This window comes from Stegostoma tigrinum, chromosome 14 (assembly GCF_030684315.1).
Source record: "Stegostoma tigrinum isolate sSteTig4 chromosome 14, sSteTig4.hap1, whole genome shotgun sequence".
Taxonomy (NCBI): Eukaryota; Metazoa; Chordata; class Chondrichthyes; order Orectolobiformes; family Stegostomatidae; genus Stegostoma; species Stegostoma tigrinum.
The window spans coordinates 77164329-77189262 of record NC_081367.1 but is presented as its reverse complement, the minus strand read 5'-3'; the positions used below and the strand labels follow the sequence as shown (position 1 = coordinate 77189262).

Below are 24934 nucleotides of genomic sequence, written 5' to 3'. Positions count from 1 at the left end.
ATCCAAAAGAAAGTAGAGACAGGAAGTACATTAGCTATAATATTCCATCATTCTCTGGTTACAGGAAAGATTCCTGTGATTGGAAAATGGTAATATAATACCCTTATTCAAGAAGGGATGCAGGCAGAATGTTGGAAATAATAGACCAGTTTGTTTAACGTCTGTCATTGGGAAGTTGTTAGAATCCATTATGAAGGAAGTAACAATCAGACATTTGGAAAATCAAAATACAGTGATAGGGTAGGGGCTATAGGTATGGGTGGGATGCTCTTTGGAGGGTTGGTATGGACTTGATGCGCCAAATGGCCTGCTTTCATGCCCAGAGAATTCTATGATCTAATTGAGGTTGAGAAGGTGTTATGGGGGAATTGGCAAAATGTTACAAAGGTTTGTCTTCATGTGGGACTATCTAGTGTAAGCCCACTTTAATAAAGGGCCAATCACATCCAACTAATTTGTTAGAGTTCTTTGAAGATCTAACAAGTTAAAGTGGATAATGGGGATCCTATAGGTGTTACATATTTGAACTTCCAGGAGAATTTGATAGCATGTCATACAAAAGGTCAATAAACAGGGAAGATCACATGGATAATAAAATGTGAGGCTGGATGAACACAGCAGGCCAAGCAGCATCTCAGGAGCACAAAACCTGACATTTCAGGCCTAGACCCTTCATCATCATTATCTCTGATACTATTTTAAGATCACATGGAGTTGGGGATAATTTATTTGCTTGGATAAAGGATTGGCTAACCAACAGAAAGCAGAGAATCAGGTAAAAGAGCCTTTTTCTGGTTGCCATGATGTAAGTAGTCGGTGCCATGGGGTTCAGTCCTCAGGCTCCAACTATTTACAATCGATAGTAATGATTTGGTTGCAGGAAATCTAAGAACGGATGTTGATAGGTTACGTGAATTTAATGGAGTTTCACGTAGATAAGTGTGAAGTTATCCACTTTGGTCAGAGCAATGTAAAGGCAACTACTTACCCAAATGAAGAGAAACATCAGAGTGTTTCAGTGCAGCGGGATCTGGATATCCTCGTGCATGAATCACCGAAAGCCAGTGTGCAGGTACAGCAGGTAGTGAGGAAGGCAAATGGAATTTTGGCACATATTGCTAAAGGAAAAGAATATAAATGCAGGGAAGTGTTTGTGAAACTGTACAAAGCATTAGTGAAAACCCATTAGTAGTATTGTGTGAGTTTTGGTCCCCTTACTTGAGGAACGATGTAGTTGTATTAAAGGCAGGTCAGAGGAGGCTCACTAGATTGATTCCAGAGATGAGGGAAGTCTTATGAGGAGAAATTCAGCAGTTTAGGGTGATAGTCTCTACAGTTTGAAAGAATGAGAGGAGATCTCAGGAGAGAGGGGAAGCTCTGTGGCTCAGTGGTAAGCACTGCTACCTCACAGCGCCAGGGACCCAGGTTCAATCCCAGCCCTGGGCAAAGTGTCTGTGTGGAGATTACACATTCTCCCTGTGTCTGTATGGGTTTCTGTTGGGTGCTCTAGTTTCCTCCCACAGTCTAAAGATATGAGGTTAGATGGACTGGTCATGCTAAAAGGTCCATAGTGTCTAAGGATGTGTAGGCCATGGGAAATGCAGGGTTACAGTGATGGGGTAAGGGGGAATAGGTGTGGTCTGGAATGATGTTTGGAGGGTTGGTATGGACTCGATGGGCCAAATGGCCTGCTTGCACACCCAGAGAATCCTATGATCTAATTGAGGTATAGAAGGTGCTAAGCAGGAATTGGCAACACAGATGTAAAAAGGGTGTGTCTTCATGTGGGGCAATCTAGAATGAGAGGCCATTTCTTTAGGATAGGTGAGAGGAAGAACAGGCCATGAATCTGTGGGATTCACTCCCTCAGTGTGGTGGATGCTGGAATATTGAGTATATCTAAGGAGGAGACAGAGAGGTTTTTCATTAGTAACAGGTTGAAAGGTTATGGAGAGTGGACAGGAAAGTGTAGTTGAGCTGAAGATAACAAAGTGTGAAGCTGGATGAACACAGCAGGCCAAGCAGCATCTTAGGAGCACAAAAGCTGACGTTTCGGGCCTAGACCCTCTAATGAAGGGTCTAGGCCCGAAACATCAGCTTTTGTGCTCCTGAGATGCTGCTTGGCCTGCTGTGTTCATCCAGCTTCACACTTTGTCATCTTGGATTCTCCAGCAACTGCAGTTCCCATTATCTCTGGAGTTGAGCTGAGATATTAAATGATGGAGTAGGCCAAGGGGCCTAGTTTTATATAACAGAGATAACAGACCCTCGAGGGGTCAGTATCTGATCTGGTGGAGTGGGCAGGAGGCAGCCTTGCTGATGCTTCCTCAGAGTGACCTGTGCTCCCTCCCTCAAGGGTAGAGGAGGGAGAAGTATCATGGTGATACCATCTCGATTTTGGAGACTGTGGTCATGTGATTGGTACCCGCAGGAGAATGTGACACGACCAAGCAGTCAAAGTTCTGTTGAGTTAAGAATATATTGGGGCCAGGGAGGAAAAGGAGAGTAGCACAACAAGGGATGGGGCGTTTCTCCTGGAATCTAGGAAGTGGAGGTATAGGTATCTCCACAGAATGGCTCCTAGCCCTCACTGGTGAGGGTCAAGATCCTCTCTTCATATAGACGAGGAGGCAAATGTCAGAAAGCCCACTCCCCCCCCCCCCCAACCAATCCTGGTTGTTTCCATGGCCCACCAAGCTGCTTCCTCCTGGAATGTGAGAAATGGAGGCAGTGGGCGTCGTGGCAAGTAAATTTGCTGAAAGTGGGCGATACCATTGGATGTCCTGAGAGAGTGAGTGGGCTATTTGGAGGGTGTACATGCTGCGTAGTTTGGGTGAGGGGGTGGGGGGTGGTGAGAGATGAGTGGGGGACTGTTAGGGTGGTGTGAGTGAGCAGTGGAAGATGCTGCAGGTGATAGTGAAAAAGGTAGAGAATGAGCCTCAATGGGAAATGGGTACATTAGGATAGTGTGAGTGCATGTGCTAGCAGAGAGATGCTGATACAGCAGAGGAAGACATTCCCCACCTTCTTCCTCCAGTGTTGGGCTTCCCTCCAGACACTTGGGACCATACTAACCTGGGTGGAGACTGGAGCAGACTGACAGGGCTTGGTGCTGTGAGTCCTTGCATCAGTCCTGGGAGGAGGGGAAGGGAGGGATATCTCCTGTCTACCAGCCCTTTGATCCGGGCTTCCACTTTCCTGTTTGCGAAGTGTTGCGGCCAGTCTCCCTCAGCTTATACACACAATCTGTTTCTTCCAGTGGTCATTGTACAGGAAGATAAGAACAAGAATAAGAGATAAAAACAAAAAAACTGTACAGCATGGGAACAGGTCCTTCAGCTCACTAGGCCTGTGCTAAACATAAACCTTGTGCCTCCAACGGTGAAGCTAATGATGACATTCTGCAATCAGTCAGTTAAACTCTCTCTCAGTGATATACCTGTCAGAGCTGGTAAAAAGACAGGCAATGTCTTTTGATTTGATTAGTTTTCTCCATTTGATAATCCACCCGAAAGTCAGAACTAGAATATATCTATTTCATTAGTTTGTGGTGATACGACAATGTGAGCAGAAGGTCTGGGTGAAAGGAGATTGCGATGGAACCGCTCAGTTTGACAGATATTGTGAGAGGCCGTAAGTGTAATAGATTTAAATAAATTAATGCCACATGCCATGAATAATTCAACTCAAACTCTGTTCCACATCCTTTAACCTCTAAAACCAGACAGGTATCACAACAAAGAAAGCCGCAGGTGATAAACACTGTACCCCTTTGAAACAAATTATTTATTTTGCATTTCTAACTTTAGCCTATCGAAGATGTCAAGTTTAGTTTAGATCCCAAACATGTACCGCTGGATCATTTGCACAATGCCCTCTTTATTTGGGGTTGAAGACTGTAAGAATGATTTTAGCCTGAGCACAGTGAAGACTCCCACATTCCAGAGAAATTTCAGGAAAACTGTGGCTTCTGTCTCTCAGACCTGAGTTTCACCTTCAGGACAAGACTTTACAATTGTGCAGTGTTTTCACTGAGGGACAGGATATTCCACAAAGTCTATAAAACCAACCTTTGCTGCATAGTATAAACTTTCACTATCTGTTTGCTGCAAGGGAGAAAACACCTTTTTTTTATGGTGATCATTGTTTGATCCATTTTAACTAAAGAGAGTTCTGTATGGCCAGCATGTGATCAATAAGTAACAAGGTGTCGAGCTGGGTGAACGCAGCAGGCCAAGCAGCATCGGAGGAGCAGGAAAGCTGAAATTTCGGGCCAAGACCCTTCTTCAGAAATGGGGAAAGAGAAGGGGTTTCTGAAATAAATAGGGAGAGAGGGGGAGACGGATATAAGATGGAAAGAGGAGAAGATAGGTGGAGAGGAGACAGCCAGATCAAAGATGCAGGGATGAAGCCAGTAAAGGTGAGTGTAGGTGTGGAGGTAGGGAGGGGATAGGTCAGTCCAGGGAGGATGGTCAGGCCAAGGGGGTGGGATGAGGTTAGTAGGTAGGAGATGGGGGTGGAGCTTGAGGTGGGAGAGGCAATAGGTGAGAGTAAGAGCAGGTTAGGGAGGCAGGGATGAGCTGGGCTGGTTTTGGGATGCGGTGGGGGAAGGGGAGATTTTGAAACTGGTGAAGTCCACATTGATACCATTGGGCTGCAGGTTCCCAAGCGGAATATGAGTTGCTGTTCCTGCAACCTTTGGGTGGCATCATTGTGGCACTGCAGGAGGCCCAGGATGGACATTTCTTCGAAGGAATGGGAGGGGGAGTTGAAATGGTTCACGACTGGGAGGTGCAGTTGTTTAGTGCGAACCGAGCGTAGGTGTTTCGCAACGCGGTCCCGAAGGGTCAGGGAAATTGAGGCGATCAATGTTATGTCAAGAGTTCTCAATGAACAGATTGAGTGCAGGTAAAAGGCCGGAGGGAGTTGTCCAGGTGGAGGAACAATGTTGGAACTGGGCAAAGGGGTCTGTGGAATAGCAGAGGAATGTCATCCAAAGAAATGGGCATAGAGGCGATAAAAATGGAAGGAGAGTTTGATGTCTTGTTGTGCCCGAAATTCGTTAAGCTCAGGACGCAGACAACAAGCACCAAGACATTGTATGCACACCCAGTCAGCCTGTACCATCACATGGTATCCTCTAAGTGGCTGCAGGGGAGGGTTTGAGGCTGTCACACAGCTCCTTCTGGCATGTGCCTTTGTACAGGAAATCTGGAGAAAGCTCCAGTGGTTGTTATGAGGTGTGTCCTGAGTAGCTCCGTGATGTGGGGCTGTGTGTGCTATGGGTCTGTTCCCCAGGACACACACCAGGAGAAACATCCACTACACCTGGACGACCATCAACTCAGTGAAAGGCACTTTTTGGTCTGCCCAAAACTCGTCCATCTTCCAGAGCAAGGAGCTGACCCTGAGTGAGATAACAAGGTATAGAGCTGAATGAACACAGCCGGCCATGCAGCATCTTAGGAGCACGAAAGCTGACATTGAAAGCTGATGAAGGGCCTAGGCCCAAAACATCACACCTTGTTATCTCGGATTCTCCAGCATCTGCAGTTCCTACTGTCTCTAACTCTGAGTGAGTCTGTTTCCCTATTATACTTGACTGCCCAGAATTGCGTTAGTACCAGTGTATATACATAAAGGTAATTTGTTATGAATAAGGTATATTTTTGCAGGAAAAAAAAACTTAAGAAAGGGCGTTTCCCTTCCCTTGCTTACCGCCAACAATCTCTTTGTTTGCCTAGCATTTTTCTTTCTCTCTCTCTGGGCTCTGTCTCCAACAATCTGTTCACTCCCTTTCTCATGTTATTGGCATAACTATCACCTTTTCCCAACTGTGATCGGTTCTGAAGGAGACTCCTGTTGGAGTTTTCTTTCTCTGCGCACACAGACACTCTCAGTCCTGCTGAGTTTCTCCAGCAATTTCTGATTTTGCTGGTTACCAATCCGGAATTGTCAATGTGGGTTCGGTTGGCTTCTGGTCTGAATTCAGCATCTTCATTTCTTTTTCCATTTGTATCACTGCTTTAATTCATGGAGATTTCTTGTACATTGTTTATTGGTACAAGGCCTGGTTAATTTCCTTGGCCACAAAATGCTGTATGTGTCTGTGATGTTTTATGATACAGTGCCGCTTAGTGATTGTGTCCCAACAAACAATGCAAGGAGTGAGATCCTGGCTTCTCAGATGTCTACATGTTTCAATTTTTAACAGCTTGCTACGTTACAGGAGCAGGCAAGGTGCTGTGCACAACAGCAGTATTGATGAATAACTGCAATTGTCTCTTAAGCAGGACAACTGTTCTCAGGCTACATTTGTTAATTAAAGTTCTGACACTGTATCATATTGGACTGAAAACGTTAACTCTGTTTCTCTCTCCACAGATGCTGCCCGACCTACCGAGTTTCTCCAGCATTTTCTTTATTTGTTACAGATTGTGGGAATCTGCAGTATTTGCTTTTATTTATGAATTCATTCTGAGAATGGGGCAGCTAGAGGGCTGGAGTAAAAAGATGCAGGCAGTTGCTGCAGTTATACAAAACCCTGGTTAGATCCCACTTGGAGCACAGTGAGCAGACCCAAGGAAGGACATACTGATCTCAGAGGGACTGCAATGGTTTACAAGACTTGGACTTCAGGGGGTAAGTTATGAGGAGAGCTTATACAAATTTGGCCTGTTTTCTCTCGAATTTAGAAGGTTAAGGGGTGATCTGATCAAAGACTTCAAATTATTAACAGGAAAAGACGGGGTAGATAAAGATTTGCTATTCCCACTGGTTGGGAATTCTGGAACTAGGGCCATAGTGTAAAAATTAGGGGCAGGCCATTCAGGAGAGATGTTGGGAAGCATTTCTACACACAAAGGGTGGGAGAGGTTGAGAACTCTCTTCCAGAAATGGCAGTGGATGCCAGGTCAGTTTTTAATTTAGAGCCCGAAATCAGATAGACTTTTGTTAAACAAAGGGAATAAGGAATATAGGCCAAAGGCAGGGATATGGAAATAGGCCACAGATCAGCCAGGATCTCATTGAATGGTGGAACAGGCTTGAGGGAGTGAATGGCCTCCTCTTATTCTGATAAAAATAGTCTGAGGTTCCACTGAACAAAAACAAAGTTGCTGGAAAAGCTCAGCAGGTCTGGCACCAGCTATAGAGAAGAAAGCAGAGTTAACGTTTCGGGTCCAGTGACCCATCCTCAGAGCTGAAGGGTCCTTCCACCGAATATTGATATGGGCAATAGAATAAATTAGGCGGAATAATTAAGCCTTACCTATTCCTGTTCTGCCATTCTAATCTTGTGATATGATCGACTCTCTTCCCTGAACTTGAAAATTAGTAACCGACAAAACTATTCTTCACTTGACAGGGAAGTGAGAGCATTGTTTTCCAAAGTAAAGGACTGAAGAAATGAAGTGAAAGATTCATCTTCAATCTTCTAATCATCTCTTGTTGCTTTTCTTCCAGATTAGGTGCAGAGGTTGGGAAAGGAAGTGATGGCACTTGCATGGGAAAACACTTCCGTTTGGGATTCATGACACTGCCTGCTCCTCAGGACCGCCTGCCACATCCCTGTGCCAGCGGCTTTTCTGTCAGGTCTCAGTCACTTCATTCTGTCGGAGGTGGTGATGATGAAAGTCATGCCTGTGCTCGAAAACAGCCGCCTCCGAAGCCCAAGCGAGATCCAAGTACAAAGCTCAGCATCTCAGCAGAAACCGTCAATGTGGGATTTGCCGCAACGTCGGCAATAGGAGGAACACCTGGAATGGGAGGGACTCCTGGAACAGAAGGGACGCCAGGAATAGAAGGGACAACAGGAGCAGGAGGAACACCAGCAACTGCTGGAATAGGAGGGACACCAGTGCCAACTGGAACAGCACTGAAAGAGCAAGACAAAAATGCAGGTGAACAAATCTTACACTTAAATATTAAAATATTACAGGTATTTCTATCTCACATTTTGCAGCAGTTGACTGTGAGCACTATTGTAAATGAGAAGAAGCTCACTATCCAGGCCTCAGTGAAACAAAGTAAGAAGACAGGGTAACAACTAATCGTTTGGGAGCATAGTGCTTCAGCATTGTTGAAAAAAGACGTCTGAAAGAAACTTTTTAACTTGTACTTTTTTTAAAATTCATTAACGGGATGAGGCCATTGCTGGCCAGGCAGCATTTATTGTCCATCCCTAATTGCCCAGAGGGAAGTTGAGAGTCAATCGCATTGCTGTATGTCTGAAGTCACATGTGGATCAGACCAGGTAAGGATGGCAGTTTCCTTCCCTAAAGGACATTAGTGAATCAGATGGGTTTTTCCAACAATTGACAATGGATTCACGCTCATCATTAGATTTTTAATTCCAGATATTTTTTGTTGAATTCAAATTCCACCATCGCCATGGCAGGACTCAAACCCAGAACATTGACTGGGTCTCTGGGTTAACAGTCCAATGATAATACCACGAGGCCATCATCTCCCCAACACTGTCACAACATGAAGAAATTAATTTTATACTGCATAACGAGAGAATCCTGATTGGTTGGCCCTGATTGGTAGACACGTTGGAACCATAGAAACGATACAGCGCAGAAGGGGATGTTCAGCCCATCTTGTCCACGCTGACACAAAATGCCCTTTCTAATACAATTGTCCTGCAGACGGCCCATAGTCCTGCAGCCTACGGCACTTATAGTGCAGATCCATGTACTTCTGAACTTAGGGTCTCTGCCTGTAGCACTAACACAGGCAGCGAATTCCAGGCACACATCCCCTCTGGGCAAAGACATTTTTCCTCGCATCCCCTCTATTCCTTCTGCCACTTATCATGGAGAATACACCAGTTAGTTGATGACTGACATATAACTGCAAAACTTTGTGAAATGTGACCCAGGCAGGTTGACTCTGATTGGTTAGACATTGCCCTGAGAAATGAGCCAGAGAATAGATGTCATCGTTTGTAAAGTTGAAACAGATAAAACTTATGTAAATATTCTTTCTGTCTGCAAGGAACAGGCTCCTGTGTATTCATATATGCAGCTTCCTGCATGCAGGAGAATGTCACACCGGAACCTCAACTGACAATTTTTAATTCCTCGTCAGTACATTTTGTAGCACACTCAGTTATTATTTACCAGCTGCAGTGCGATCTCAGAAACGCACCTATTGTTGGACAAGGTGTAGAGCTGGATGAATACAGCAGGCCAAGCAACATCAGAGGAGCAGGAAGGCTGACGTTTTGGGTCTGGACCCTTCCTCAGAAATGGGGGAGGGGAAAGGGATTCTGAAATAAATAGGGAGCAAGGGGGAAGCTGATGGTAGATGGATAAACGAGCAGATAGGTGGAGAGGAGACCGGCAGGCCAGGGATGGAGCCAGTAAAGGTGAGTGTTGGTGGGGAGTTAGGGTGGGGGTTGGTCAGTCAAGAGAAGACAGACAGGTCAAGGAGGCAGGGATGAGGCTGGTAGGTAGGAGGTTGAGGTGGGGGTTGAGGTGGGAGGAGTGGATAGGTAGTAGGAAGGACAGCTTAGGGAGGCGGGGACAAGCTGGGCTGGTTTTCGGATGCGACTGGGGGATGAGAGATTTTGAAGCTTGTGAGGCTCACATTGACCGCCCCTGACCGCATCCCAAAGAAATCATTTCTGGAGAAGGGTCCAGACCGGAAACATCAGCTTTCCTGCTCCTTTGATGCTGCTTGGCCTGCTCTGTTCATCCAGCTCCACACCTTGTTGTCTCAGATTCTCCAGCATCAGCAGTTCCCACTATCTCTTTAATATCAGACAGTTATTTTTAATTGTCTCTGTTACACAATGAGATTTCAGTGTAAATACACAAGGCTTGATGCCTCCACTCCAGCCTTGCTCCTTCATTTATTCAAAATAATGGAACAGTGAGCAGCCAATACTCTGTGGCATTCAGTTAGGGAAATAGGAAACTTTTAATAATTGCTGACAGGAATGGTTTTGTAGTTTAATCTGTCCATGTTAAATTAACTCTCTTGATGGCTCCATGGTTTTACACAACATACCAGGAGCTGCCGACCTCTCTGTTGATACTATGTCATTTGAGTTAAAGCCAGCCAGGATTGTGCTGTCATTAATGACCATATTCCTGAAGAGGAGAGGCGAATATTTGGCAGTGCTTCTGCCCCTGATTGCCGAATGTGAGCTTTCTGGGATGTCAGATGGAGAGGATAATGACAGGGAACACTTGTGGTGTCAACTGGGATCCAGCTAAAGTCCATGACAACAGCCACATGGGAATGGCTGCTGCTGATTTAACAGAGACCAGGTTTTTTTCCCAAGTGTCATAGATGGGATTTAGAAAGAGTACATCTTTTAGAGAAGGTGCTGTTTGAAGATCAGGAGATAATTAAAATGGCAAGGACCTTCGTACCCATTACTTGTTGCATGTGATCATGTCCACAAGCCCATTCTGTTTCGCAAAACAAGCAGGGCTTACCCTCAAAGTTATGTGCAAAGTGCCTGATATCAAAACAACATCTTGTGAACCAGAAAACTGTCTCCATCAGGTGACAGTGAAATGACGTATTATTTAAATGATTTTATGTCAATTGTTCAACATAGAACATACAACATAGAACATTACAGCACAGTACAAGCCCTTCGGCCTTCGATGTTGTGCCAACCTGTCATACCGATCTCAAGCCCATCTAACCTACACTATTCCATGTACGTCCATATGCTTGCCCAATGACGACTTAAATGTACTTAAAGTTGGCGAATCTACTACCGTTGCAGGCAAAGCGTTCCATTCCCTTACTACTCTCTGAGTAAAAAAACTACCTCTGACATCTGTCCTACATCTTTCACCCCTCAATTTAAAGCTATGCCCCCTCGTGCTCACCGTCACCATCCTAGGAAACAGGCTCTCCCTATCCACCCTATCTAACCCTCTGATTAGTTTATATGTTTCAATTAAGTCACCTCTCAACCTTCTTCTCTCTAATGAAAACAGCCTCAAGTCCCTCAGCCTTTCCTCGTAAGAGCTTCCCTCCATACCAGGCAACATCCTAGTAAATCTCCTCTGCACCCTTTCCAAAGCTTCCACATCCTTCTTATAATACGGTGACGAGAACCGTGCACAATACTCCAAGTGCGGCCGCACCAGAGTTTTGTACAGCTTCACCATAACCTCTTGGTTCCGGAACTCGATCTCTCTATTAATAAAAGCTAAAACACTGTATGCCTTCTTAATAGCCCTGTCAACGTGGGTGGCAACTTCCAAGGATCTGTGTACATGGACACCGAGATCTCTCTCCTCATCTACACTACTAAGAATCTTACCATTAGCCCTGTACTTTGCCTTCCGGTTACTCCTACCAAACTGCATCACCTCACACTTATCTGCATTAAACTCCATTTGCCACCTCTCAGCCCAGCTCTGCAGCTTACCTATGTCTCTCTGCAACCTACAGCATCCTTCGTCACAATCCACAACTCCACCAACCTTAGTGTCGTCTGCAAATTTACTAACCCATCCTTCTACGCCCTCATCCAGGTCATTTATAAAAATGACAAACAGCAGCAGACCCAACACCGACCCTTGCGGTACACCATTGGTAACTGCTCTCCAGGATGAACATTTCCCATCAACTACCACCCTCCGTCTTCTTTCAGCAAGCCAATTTCCGACCCAAACTGCTATATCTCCCACAATTCCATTCCTCCGCATTTTGTACAATAGCCTATTGTGGGGAGCCTTATCGAACGCCTTGCTCAAATCCATATACACCACACCAACCGGTTTACTCTCATCTACCTGTTTGGGCACCTTCTCAAAGAACTTAATAAGGTTTGTGAGGCACGACCTTCCCTTCACAAAACCGTGCTGACTATCCCTAATCAATTTATTCTTTTCTAGATGATTATAAATCCTATCCCTTATAACCTTTTCCAACACTTTACAACAACTGAGGTAAGGCTCACTGGTCTATAATTACCAGGGTTGTCTCTACTCCCCTTCTTGAACAGGGGAACCAGATTTGCTATCCTCCAGTCATCTGGCACTATTCCTGTAGACAATGACGAGTTAAAGATCAATGCCAAAGGCTCGGCAATCTCCTCTCTGGCTTCCCAGAGGATCCTCGGATAAATCCCATCCGGCCCAGGGGACTTATCTATCTTCACCCTCTGTAGGATTTCTAATACCTCTTCCTTGTGAACTTCAATCCTACCTAGTCTAGTAGCCTGTATCTCAGTATTCTCCTCGACAAGATTGTCGTTTTCTAGAGTGAATACTGTAGAAAAATATTCATTCAGCGCTTCCTCTATCTGCTCTGACTCCACACACAACTTACCACTACTATCCTTGATTGGCCCTAATCTTCCTTTCGTCATTCTTTTATTCCTTAAATACCTATAGAAAGCCTTAGGGTTTACCCTGATCCTATCTGCCAACAACTTCTCATGTCTCCTCCTGGCTCTTCTGAGCTCTCTCTTTAGGTCTTTCCTGGCTACGTCGTAGCCCTCAAGTGCCCTAACTGAGCCTTCACATCCCATCCTAACATAAGCCGCCTTCTTCCTCTTGACCAGAGATTCCACCTCCTTCGTAAACCACGGCTCCCGCGCTCTACAGCTTCCTCCCTACCTGACAGGTACATACTTATCTAGGACACACAGGAGCTTTTCCTTGAATAAGCTCCACATTTCTAATGTGCACATCCTCTGCAGTTTCCTTCCCCATCCTATGGTCCCTAAATCTTGTCTAATCTCATCATAATTGCCGGTCCCCCAGCTATAACTCTTGCCCAGTGGTATACACCTATCCCTTTCCATCACAAAAGTAAACATAACAGAATTGTGATCGCTGTCACCAAAGTGCTCACCTATTTCCAAATCTTACACCTGGCCAGGCTCATTACCCAGTACCAAATCTCATGTGGCTTTGCCCCTAGTTGACCTATCTACATACTGTGTCAGAAAGCCCTCCTGCACATACTGGACAAAAACTGGCCCATCTATAGTACTCGAACTATAGTATTCCCAGTCAATATTTGTAAAGTTGAAGTCCCCCATGACAACTACCCTGTCTCTCTCACTCCTATCGAGAATCATCTTTGCTATCCTTTCCTCTACATCTCTGGAACTATTCGGAGGCCTATAGAAAACTCCCAACAGGGAGACCTCTCCTTTCCTGTTTCTAACCTCGGCCCATACTACCTCAGTTGATGAGTCCCCAAACATCCTTTCTGCAACTGTAATACTGTCCTTGACCAACAATGCCACACCTCCGCCCCTTTTGCCATCTTCTCTGTTCTTACTGAAACATCTTAATCCCAGAACCTGCAACAACCATTCCTGTCCCTGCTCTATCCATGTCTCCAAAATGGCCACAACATCGAAGTCCCAGGTACTAACCCATGCTGCGAGTTCTCCCACCTTATTCCGGACGCTCCTGGCATTGAAGTAGACACACTTCAAACTAACTTCTTGTTTGCCGGTGCCATCTTGCTTCCCTGAAACTTTATTTCGGACCTGCCTACTCTCAACCTTTTCTATACTCGAACTACAAATTTGGTTCCCATCCCCCTGCTGAATTAGTTTAAACCCACCCGAATAGCCTTAGCAAATTTCGCCTCCAGGACATCGTTACCCCTCTGGTTCAGGTGAAGACCATCCTGCTTGTAGAGGTCTCACCTACCCCAAAAAGAGCCCCAATTATCCAAGAATCCAAAACCCTCCCTCCTGCACCATCCCTGTAGCCACGTGTTCAACTCCTCTCTCTCCCTATTCCTCGCCTCACTAGAATGTGGCACGGGCAACAAACCAGAGACAACAACTCTGTTCGTCCTAGCTCTCAGCTTCCATCCGAGCTCCCTGAATTTCTGCCTTAAATCCCCATCCCTCTTCCTACCTATGTCATTGGTGCCAATGTGGATCACGACTTGGGGCTGCTCCCCCACCCCCTTAAGGATCCCAAAAACACGATCAGAGACATCACGCACCCTGGCACCTGGGAGGCAACACACCAACCGTGAGTCTCTCTCGTCCCCACAGAACCTCCTATCTGTCCCCCTAACTATGGAGTCCCCAATGACTCATGCTCTGCTCCTCTTCCCCCTTCCCTTCTGAGCAGCAGGGACAGGCTCTGTGCTAGAGACCTGTGCCCCACTGCTTTCCCCTGGTAAGTCGTCCCCCCAACAGTATCCAAAACGGTATACTTATTGTTGAGGGGCATGGCCACAGGGGATCCCTGCACTGCCTGCCGGTTCCCTTTCTGTCCCCTGACTGTAATCTATCTGCCTTTTTCCTGTACTTGAGGAGTGACTACCTCCCTGTAACTCCTCTCAATAACCCCCTCTGCCTCCCGAATGATCCGAAGTTCATCCAGCTCCAGCTCCAGTTCCGTAACGCGGTTTTCAAGAGGAACATTGAACTGCCCTGACCTCCGTTCCCATTATTCTAAATTCCCAAGGCTTAAAAAGAATAAAAAATAAACTTGTTACCTTACCAATCAGGCACACAGAACCTTTATTTTGATTAGAGGAGGAGGATGTGTGGGAGACACTACCCGGGTAGTGTTTCGGGTAACGCAACCACACAAATATATTACCTCACTCACTCACCAGTCCCATGTCCGCTCCTGCTCAGTGCACCTCTGCCTATTCACGAGGTAAGCATTTTAAAGATTCAAAAACAGTGACTCACCGGCTTCCCGACAGGCTCCTGGGCCAAGCTCCCACTCGTGCTGCTGCTCAACCAGAAATTGAGCCAGATATTGAGCCGCTGTTCTGATTAATTCTACAAAACTATCCTTTCAAACAGCCCAAATGCTATAGCAGAAGCAGCCAGAATGTTCACTGGCATCAAACACTGGGTACAATTTAATCTCATCCAAATTGTTTATTTTAACATGTCGTCCCATCAACTTTCCAGGTCTTGTTGCACCACACATTTTCCAACTCTATTGCCATTCAGATAACCATCACCCTTTCCCTGCTCCCAAAGTGGATTATCTTACATTTATTTACATTCAAATCCATCTGCCATCAATTTTCTCACAGATTAAGCGTGTCCAAATCAACACTGGAGTATCTCTGTATCTTCCTTCGCCTCCCACCCAGCTTTGTGGCCAGAGGTGCAGTGCCCAATCCAAGTGTGTTGGGAGATGAGTTTGCAGGAAGCCCCCTCCCCAGGCAGAAGCACGTCTTCTCCCCCAGTCCTGTGACCCATGTAATTTACAAAGTGCTACCCGCTAGATCCAGCTGTTCCTTCACCCTTTTAGCGGACACAGAGCAGTTTTTCCGCCGTCTTCGCCTGCATGCCTACTTCTTCAACCGGGAACCCAACCCTCCTTCCACTGACCCCTTCACCCGCTTCCAACACAAGTCCTCCTCCTGGACACCACCCCCAGGCCTCCTACCCTCCCTCGACCTCTTCATCTCCAACTGCCGTCGAGACATTAACCGCCTCAACCTCTCCACCCCTCTCACCCACTCCAACCTCTCCCCCGCAGAACGGGCAGCCCTCCGCTCCCTCCGCTCCAACCCCAACCTCACCATCAAACCCGCAGACAAGGGTGGCGCAGTGGTAGTATGGCGTACTGACCTCTACATCGCCGAGGCCAGACGCCAACTCTCCGACACCACCTCCTACCGCCTCCTCGATCATGACCCCACACCCGAGCACCAAACCATCATCTCCAACACCATTCATGACCTCATCACCTCAGGGGACCTCCCACCCACAGCCTCCAACCTCATTGTTCCCCAACCCCGCACGGCCCGTTTCTATCTCCTTCCCAAAATCCACAAACCTGCCTGCCCTGGTCGACCCATCGTCTCAGCCTGCTCCTGCCCCACCGAACTCATCTCCACCTATCTGGACTCCATTTTCTCCCCTTTGGTCCAGGAACTCCCCACCTATGTCCGTGACACCACCCACGCCCTCCACCTCCTCCAGGACTTCCAATTCCCTGGCCCCCAACACCTCATATTCACCATGGACGTCCAGTCCCTGTACACCTGCATTCCGCATGGAGATGGCCTCAAGGCCCTCCGCTTCTTCCTGTCCCGCAGGCCCGACCAGGCCCCCTCCACCGACACTCTCATCCGCCTAGCGGAACTCGTCCTCACACTCAACAACTTCTCTTTTGACTCCTCCCACTTCCTACAGACTAAGGGGGTGGCCATGGGCACCCGCATGGGCCCCAGCTATGCCTGCCTCTTTGTAGGTTACGTGGAACAGTCCATCTTCCGCACCTACACAGGCCCCAAACCCCACCTCTTCCTCCGGTACATTGATGACTGTATCGGCGCCGCCTCTTGCTCCCCAGAGGAGCTCGAACAGTTCATCCACTTCACCAACACCTTCCACCCCAACCTTCAGTTCACCTGGGCCATCTCCAGCACATCCCTCACCTTCCTGGACCTCTCAGTCTCCATCTCAGGCAACCAGCTTGTAACTGATGTCCATTTCAAGCCCACCGACTCCCACAGCTACCTAGAATACACCTCCTCCCACCCACCCTCCTGCAAAAACTCCATCCCCTATTCCCAATTCCTCCGCCTCCGCCGCATCTGCTCCCACGATAAGACATTCCACTCCCGCACATCCCAGATGTCCAAGTTCTTTAAGGACCGCAACTTCCCCCCCACGGTGATTGAGAACGCCCTTGACCGCGTCTCCCGCATTTCCCGCGACACATCCCTCACACCCCGCCCCCGCCACAACCGCCCCAAGAGGATCCCCCTCGTTCTCACACACCACCCTACCAACCTCCGGATACAACGCATTATCCTCCGACACTTCCGCCATTTACAATCCGACCCCACCACCCAAGACATTTTTCCATCCCCACCCCTGTCTGCTTTCCGGAGAGACCACTCTCTCCGTGACTCCCTTGTTCGCTCCACACTGCCCTCCAACCCCACCACACCCGGCACCTTCCCCTGCAACCGCAGGAAATGCTACACTTGTCCCCACACCTCCTCCCTCACCCCCATCCCAGGCCCCAAGATGACATTCCACATTAAGCAGAGGTTCACCTGCACATCTGCCAATGTGGTATACTGCATCCACTGTACCCGGTGCGGCTTTCTCTACATTGGGGAAACCAAGCGGAGGCTTGGGGACCGCTTTGCAGAACACCTCCGCTCAGTTCGCAACAAACAACTGCACCTCCCAGTCGCAAACCATTTCCACTCCCCCTCCCATTCTCTTGATGACATGTCCATCATGGGCCTCCTGCACTGCCACAATGATGCCACCCGAAGGTTGCAGGAACAGCAACTCATATTCCGCCTGGGAACCCTGCAGCCATATGGTATCAATGTGGACTTCACCAGTTTCAAAATCTCCCCTTCCCCCACTGCATCCCTAAACCAGCCCAGTTCATCCCCTCCCCCCACTGCACCACACAACCAGCCCAGCTCTTCCCCCCCACCCACTGCATCCCAAAACCAGTCCAACCTGTCTCTGCCTCCCTAACCGGTTCTTCCTCTCACCCATCCCTTCCTCCCACCCCCAGCCGCACCCCCAGCTACCTACTAACCTCATCCCACCTGCTTGACCTGTCCGTCTTCCCTGGACTGACCTATCCCCTCCCTACCTCCCCACCTATACTCTCTCCACCTATCTTCTTTACTCTCCATCTTCGGTCCGCCTCCCCCTCTCTCCCTATTTATTCCAGTTCCCTCCCCCCATCCCCCTCTCTGATGAAGGGTCTAGGCCTGAAATGTCAGCTTTTGTGCTCCTGAGATGCTGCTTGGCCTGCTGTGTTCATCCAGCCTCACATTTTATTACCCTTTTAGCTGTCAGGTTTCTTGAAACCTGGTTGGCCAGCAATAAATTTAAAACAACTGCCAAAATATAGCCGCAGGACCCCAACAATTAACCATCATGACTGACCCACTACTCCAGAGTAGTCTACCCAGACACTGCCAAATGCAGCATGTTGCAAAAGTGAAGGAGCTGCATCAACAAAGTTAAATAATGCAGCTTCACTCTTCAGATCCTTCTCTAACTGTTCTGGATGGATTAAATAGATCCCCAATTCCTGTGACTAAAACAGGAGGGAGGAACTTCTAGTGGACACATTAAACCTTCATACATTAGCATTCAGCAGAAAAATCTCAATACCATTGATGCAGAATTAGCAAATGCTACATTTCCTCCTTTGTGAGACTAAGCACAACTGGCAAGGTGCTTCACAAATCATTCTTACTTGTACTGATGCACATATACAGTGACATCACCCTCATTGTCTCAACATGGGCTTGGAGAACCCCACAGCTTTCTTATCTGTTAATATTAATCAGAAATATATTGAGCTGCTGTTCTGATTAATTCTACAAAACTATCCTTTCAAACAGCCCAAATGCTCTCGCAGAAGCAGCCAGAATGTTCACTGGCATCAAACACTATGTACAATTTAATCCCATCCCAATTGTTTATTTTAACATGTGATTCCATTAAATGACTGCATCACATGATCGGGTCAGTGTCAACTTCATTCACGTTAATCAAGGGCTTTTCTTGAACCATTCTGTGGTTTCACAATAAACATTGTCAGTTGCAGCTTAAACGATAACAGATATCTTTTTAAATTGGCCTCTTTATTATGGGAGGAACCGTGGCTCCTCTCTAGACAGGTTAATTTTCAAAGCAATAGGACAGCACTATGCGCAATTCATCCAGACAAAATCAATGGCTGATTCAGAGAGAAAGCCTCTAAAAGTAGAAACAATCTAAGTAATAGCATCTGCACAAAGGCAATGGAGATGGATGATAATGGCCAAATAAGACAAAGGCTTATCTGTTGTATAATTCAATTTGAAGACTGCATTGGAAGTGAGCAAATTCTTAAATGCTTTGACATAATGTATGAGGCACATCACATCCAGGAGAACATATTCCCTTCTCTTGCTTTATTGACGTTATTGTTTAAAAGTGTCAGTTCTGATCTGTCACTCACATATCCTTACTGTTTATTGGAAAAGCCTACTACAATTGTTCATATTGTGCATTAAATACAATCACTGAGAACTACAGAACAGGAGAAGACACTTTAGGAACATTGTGCTCCCACCAGCCTGAAACAGCCACCTAACTATAGAACATAGAACATAGAACAATACAGCACAGAACAGGCCCTTCAGCCCACGATGTTGTGCCGACCATTGATCCTCATGTATGCACCCTCAAATTTCTGTGACCATATGCATGTCCAGCAGTCTCTTAAATGTCCCCAATGACCTTGCTTCCACAACTGCTGCTGGCAATGCATTCCATGCTCTCACAACTCTCTGTGTAAAGAACCCACCTCTGACATCCCCTCTCTACTTTCCTCCAACCAGCTTAAAACTATGACCCCTCGTGTTAGCCTTTTCTGCCCTGGGAAATAGTCTCTGGCTATCAACTCTATCTATGCCTCTCATTATCTTGTATACCTCAATTAGGTACCCTCTCCTCCTCCTTTTCTCCAATGAAAAAGTCCGAGCTCAGTCAACCTCTCTTCATAAGATAAGCCCTCCAGTCCAGGCAGCATCCTGGTAAGCCTCCTCTGAACCCTATCCAAAGCATCCACATCTTTCCTATAATAGGGCGACCAGAACTGGACGCAATATTCCAAGTGCGGTCTAACCAAAGTTTTATAGAGCTGCAACAAGATCTCACGACTCTTAAACTCAATCCCCCTGCTAATGAAAGCCAAAACACCATATGCTTTCTTAACAACCCTGTCCACTTGGGTGGCCATTTTAAGGGATCTATGTATCTGCACACCAAGATCCCTCTGTTCCTCCACACTGCCAAGAATTCTATCCTTAATCCTGTACTCAGCTTTCAAATTCGACCTTCCAAAATGCATCACCTCGCATTTATCCAGGTTGAACTCCATCTGCCACGTCTCAGTCCATCTCTGCATCCTGTCAATGTCCCGCTGCAGCCTACAACAGCCCTCTATACTGTCAGCAACACCTCCAACCTTCATGTCGTTTGCAAACTTGCTGACCCATCCTTCAATCCCCTCATCCAAGTCATTAGTAAAAATTACAAACAGTAGAGGCCCAAGGACAGACCCCTGTGAAACACCACTCACCACTGACTTCCAGGCAGAATATTTTCCTTCTACTACCACTCGCTGTCTTCTGTTGGCCAGCCAATTCCGTATCCAGACAGCTAGGTTCCCCTGTATCCCATTCCTCCTGACCTTCTGAATGAGCCTACCATGGGGAACCTTATCAAATGCCTTGCTGAAGTCCACCATACTCAGGTGATCTTTAGACTCTTACCACCACTGAAAGCACCTCCAGAGGGGGTATTAAATCCATCATTATTAGGAAACATTAGAAATATTTGAGCAAGCCTGTTGGGAAGCAGATGAAGGGAAGGTCTGTAATAGGGTGGAAGGCAGGAGAGATTAAATTACGAGAGAGGTTGTGGGCAGAGCAAACGGTAGAGAACCCATTTGAATTCCATCCTTGATAACAAAATGTGGAGCTGGATGAACACAGCAGGCCAAGCAGCATCTCAGGAGCACAAAAGCTGACGTTTCGGGCCTAGACCCTTCATCAGAGTGTTCATCCAGCTTCACACACCTGAGACGCTGCTTGGCCTGCTGTGTTCATCCAGCTCCACACTTTGTTATCTTGGATTCTCCAGCATCTGCAGTTTCCATTATCTCTGAACCCCATCCTTACCTGTTTGATCAAAAGAAATGAAAAACATGAAGAACGCTTCTGAATTCTAATCTTCACCAATCCTGATGAAAAGTTATCGACCTGAAACATAAACCTTGTTTCTCAGCCAACAGACCCAACTGAATATTTCAAGCGTTTTCAGCTTTTATGCATGTTCAGGATGATGCTGATGCTCCATGCTGCCTGTGCTTAGCCCTTTAGTGCCATCTAGGTGGAATAAACCAGGTGACTGCAGTCATTGCAGTGAATATCAAATGGGTCAGGTACGTCTGCTATTAATAGTTAGCTCCATAATCACATCAAGGTGACTCTGACACAACAGTAAATTCAATTGAGGAAAATGCTAGAAAAGCAAGCACCAGGGTGAGCACTGTTCCTCTCTAAGGAATTTACAATTTGAAGTCAGGGACCAACTGTCACTCTGCTGTTTCTAAGATTACCCTCTGATATGAAATAGCTTATCAACACAATTTCAGAAAATTTCTTTCATTCACTTGTTGGACATGGGCACCATTGACTAAGCAGCTTTTATCGCCTGACCCTGGTTGCTCTTGTCATTTAAAAAATTAATCACACTTTAAATAGTAATATTCCAGTAAAATATACAACATGAACAGAAATGGGAGTTTCTGTTTCCTCAGAGATCATGATGGAATGAATTCCTACCGTTGTGGCTCAATTCCGATGTGGTACACTATACGCCAATCTGGGTAATGGCACAGAGAATGAATCCCAGGGAGCAGAATTTACTCTGTACAAAACACAGTCCAATGCCACGGTACAGAGTTTCAATGATTCCTCTGGCTACGCAATTCCATCTGAGTGCATTTTCTTGGTTTACGAATCAGATTGGAGTTCACCTTCAATCCTTATGTATAATTAATGGCCTAGAGAAGGAACAGCAAATTATTTCCTGACTTCATCCGCTACAAGCTCACATGAGCAATGTCTGCCTTGTTTTAGTGAAATACCTCACATCTATTTGGCATCTCTCCATAGTCACACATTCAAGAGCATGTACATCCCAGTACAAGACCACAAATGGAAACCAACTAAATAGAATTGCTTGTTCACATTGCTCACCATTGTAGAGCTACCATTGTATTTATTGTAGGTGTTTCAATTGTAAAGTAAAATAATTTTAATGAGCAGCTTTGTAGCATTTCTGAAACACGAGGTCATTAATTGAGCTTGTTTCATGCTGTTCCTTAGTTTTGCATTGCTCTGTGTGTCAAAACATAATTTAACTTACACTCACACGCCCCCAAACAAATATCATAAATGATATTGTTAGTATATTCCCTTTGTTTGTAAAGTTAATGCATGACTCAATATTTCCATTATAACCATAAAAACAAATTAAATATTCCCATAAAATAAGCAATTTACAACTAGAAAGTTCCTGAAAAAATGATTTGCGTAATAACACGCTTGTTTCAATTTGCCTAACTTCAGCAAAACCCAGACCGCACAGCGATGAATACGGCAAAAAGATCCCACCTCCGAAGCCGAGACGTGACCCAAACACACAGCTCAGCACTTCCTTTGATGAAACCTACAGCACTAGACAAGGCAGCAGGAAGGCAATGGCAGTGGGAAGCAAGGAAAATTCTCTAGGACAAACGGTCAGTTCGTCCCAGGGCACTGACGAAGAGGAGCCTGTCTACATTGAAATGGTTGGGAATATATTACGGGATGTCAAAAGGGATGATGATGATCAAAGTGAAGCTGTTTATGAAGAAATGAAATATCCAATGTTTGATGAGGTGGCCCAGGACCTCAAGTGGATCAGCGCAGCTAATGCAGATCCTCATTCTCAGTGTGCCACTCCTACTGTGCCTGACCTGGAAATCACAAAGTCTTCAGTGCCATCCACCCCCAAGGGCTTCTTTTGTGAGATTCCACCTCCATTTCCAAACCTGCTTCCTCACCGCCCCCCACTCCTTGTGTTTCCCCCTGCTCCCACACAATGCTCCCCAACCTCGGACGAGTCCCCTCTAACACCCTTGGAAGTCACTAAGCTGCCAGTACTGGAAACAAGTATCTCCTACATCAAACAGGCCAGTGCGTCCCCATCAGCGCTGCCAGCTCAGGCGGTTGGGTACCAGAAAGTTGAGAAAGACCTGCCCCCTTCTCATGGAATATGCACCACTGGAAGGGCCTCGTCTCCACCACTTCCTTCAACTCTTTACAGGACACCATCACCTCATAGTCTTCAAAGCCACTTCAGCCACTCAATATCCCCATCCCCAGTCACCATGGGTCGCTCCATGACTCCTTTGGGCCTAAAAAGACCTCCACCCTATGAGTCCATCCATCCAACACCAAGATGTTCCTCCGCAGTGCCTCAGTCTACATCAAAAGCCCCCATTCAGGAAGGAGGCAAAACAGGAAACTCTTCGACAGGTCATGGGGCTGTGCACACTGGGGCACGCTCCAGAACACCAACCAGCCCCCTCGAAGAGCTCAGTTGTCTCTTTACCTCAGGAAGGAGTCTGCTGAGGAAATCCGCCAGTGGGAGGAAATCCAAGGAACCCATGGAAAGTAAGTGATCACTCAGTCTTATATTTCATGTGAAAACAGCTCACTCAATGCTCAATTCCAAAGATGAAAGCTTTTGGGGATGTGGGGAGAGGGGCAGGGTGACGAAAACTGGACACAGTTCTCGAGAAGCAGCCTCACAAGTGAAAGGTTTGGAGGGATATGGGTGAGGAGCAGGCAGGTGGGAGGAGTTTAGCTTGGAGATTATGTTTGGCATTCACTGTTTGGACCAAAGGGGTCTGTTTCCACGCCGTATGACTCTATCTAGAAGATTGAGGGGTGTTACCTTAATGTCTACTTTAGACTGATGTGCGACTGTGTGTGCGTTTGCGTGTGTGTGCGTGTGTGTGTGTGTATATGTGTGAGTGTCTGTGTCTGTGTTTGTGTGTGTGTGTGTGTGTGTGACTCTGTGTGTGTGTGTGTGTGTGTGTGTGTGTGACAGAGTGAGTTTGTGAGTGTGTGTGCATGTGTGTGTGAGTGTGAGACAGAGTGAGTTTGTGAGTGTGTGTGCGTGTGTGTGTGTGTGTGACTGTGTGTTTGTGTGTGTGTGTGAGACAGAGTGAGTTTGTGAGTGTCTGTGTGAGTGTGTGTTTGTATTTTTGAGTGAGAAAGTGGGTTTGTAAGTGTGTGTGATTGTGTGTGTATCTCTTATGTGTGAGGGTGTGCGTGTGTATACGTGTGAGTGTATGCTTGAGGGTCAGTGTGTGCATGCGTGGGTATGTGCATGTGGGTGTGTGTTTGCATGTGTGTGCATGTGTAGGTGAGTGTGTGGTGAGGGTGAGTGTGTGAATATATGTTAGTATGAGTGTAAGTGCAGTGCGTGAGTGTGTGAATGTGAGAATGTGTGTGTGTGAGTGAGTGTGTGTGTCTGTCTGTCTGTGTGTGAGTGTGTGCGTCCGTGTGTGAATGTTTTGTGTGTGCAAGTGTGTTGGTGAATGTGTGTATGTTTGAGTGAGTGTGTGTCAGTGTGAGTGTGTGAATGTGTATGTGCATGTGAGTGTGTGTGTGTGTGTGTGTGTGTGTGTGTGTGTGTGTGTGTGTGTGTGAGAGAGAGAATGAGTTTGTGAATATCTATGCGAATGAGTGTGTGTGAGAGAGTGGGCTTATGAGTGTGTGTGTGAGAGAGAGAATTTGTGAGTGTCTGTGAGTGTGTGTGTGTCTCTTGTGTATGAGAGTGTACGTGTGGGAATGTGTGTGTGTGTGTGTGTGTGTGTGTGTGTGTGTGTGTGTGTGTGTGTGTGTGTGTGTGTTTGTATGTGTCTGTGTGTTTATGGTGTGTGTGTGTATATGAAGTTGAGCATCCATGTGAGTGACTGTGAGTGTCTGAGAGTGTACATGTGTGAGAATGTGTGTCAGTGTGAGAATGTGAAAGTGTGCAAATGTGTGAGTGTGACAGTGTGATAGTGCGAGTGTTTGAGTGTGAGTGCATAATTTTGTGAGTGTGAGATTGTGAAAATGTGTATGAGTTTGAGTGTGTGTGAGGTAGAGACTGTGTGTGAGTGTGTATGACTGTGCAGGCATGTGTGAGTGAGTGTGAATGTTTGTGAGAGTGTATGTGTGAGACTGTGTGTGTGAGTGTGTGAATGTGTGTGTGACAGTGTGTGTGAATGTGTGTGTGAGTGTGTATGTGAGCAAGATGAATGTATTTGACTGTGTGTGTGACTGCGTGAATGCATATGTGTGTGTGTGCGTGTGAATATGTGTGCAAGTTTGAATGTGACTGTGTGAGTGTGAGTGTGAG

General features: G+C 46.5%; 1 protein-coding gene across 3 annotated transcripts in view; it reads left to right on the top strand.

Annotated features, from left to right (window-relative positions):
• Nucleotides 1-24934, top strand: part of nyap2a (neuronal tyrosine-phosphorylated phosphoinositide-3-kinase adaptor 2a) — a 226068-nt gene that overhangs the window by 95118 nt on the left and 106016 nt on the right. For all 3 annotated transcript variants that reach the window (XM_059651251.1, XM_059651252.1, XM_059651253.1), the window contains exons 3-4: nt 7465-7901; nt 22108-23196. In XM_059651251.1, coding sequence (XP_059507234.1) covers nt 7465-7901; nt 22108-23196 — 1526 coding nt within the window. The remainder of the gene's footprint in view (nt 1-7464; nt 7902-22107; nt 23197-24934) is intronic.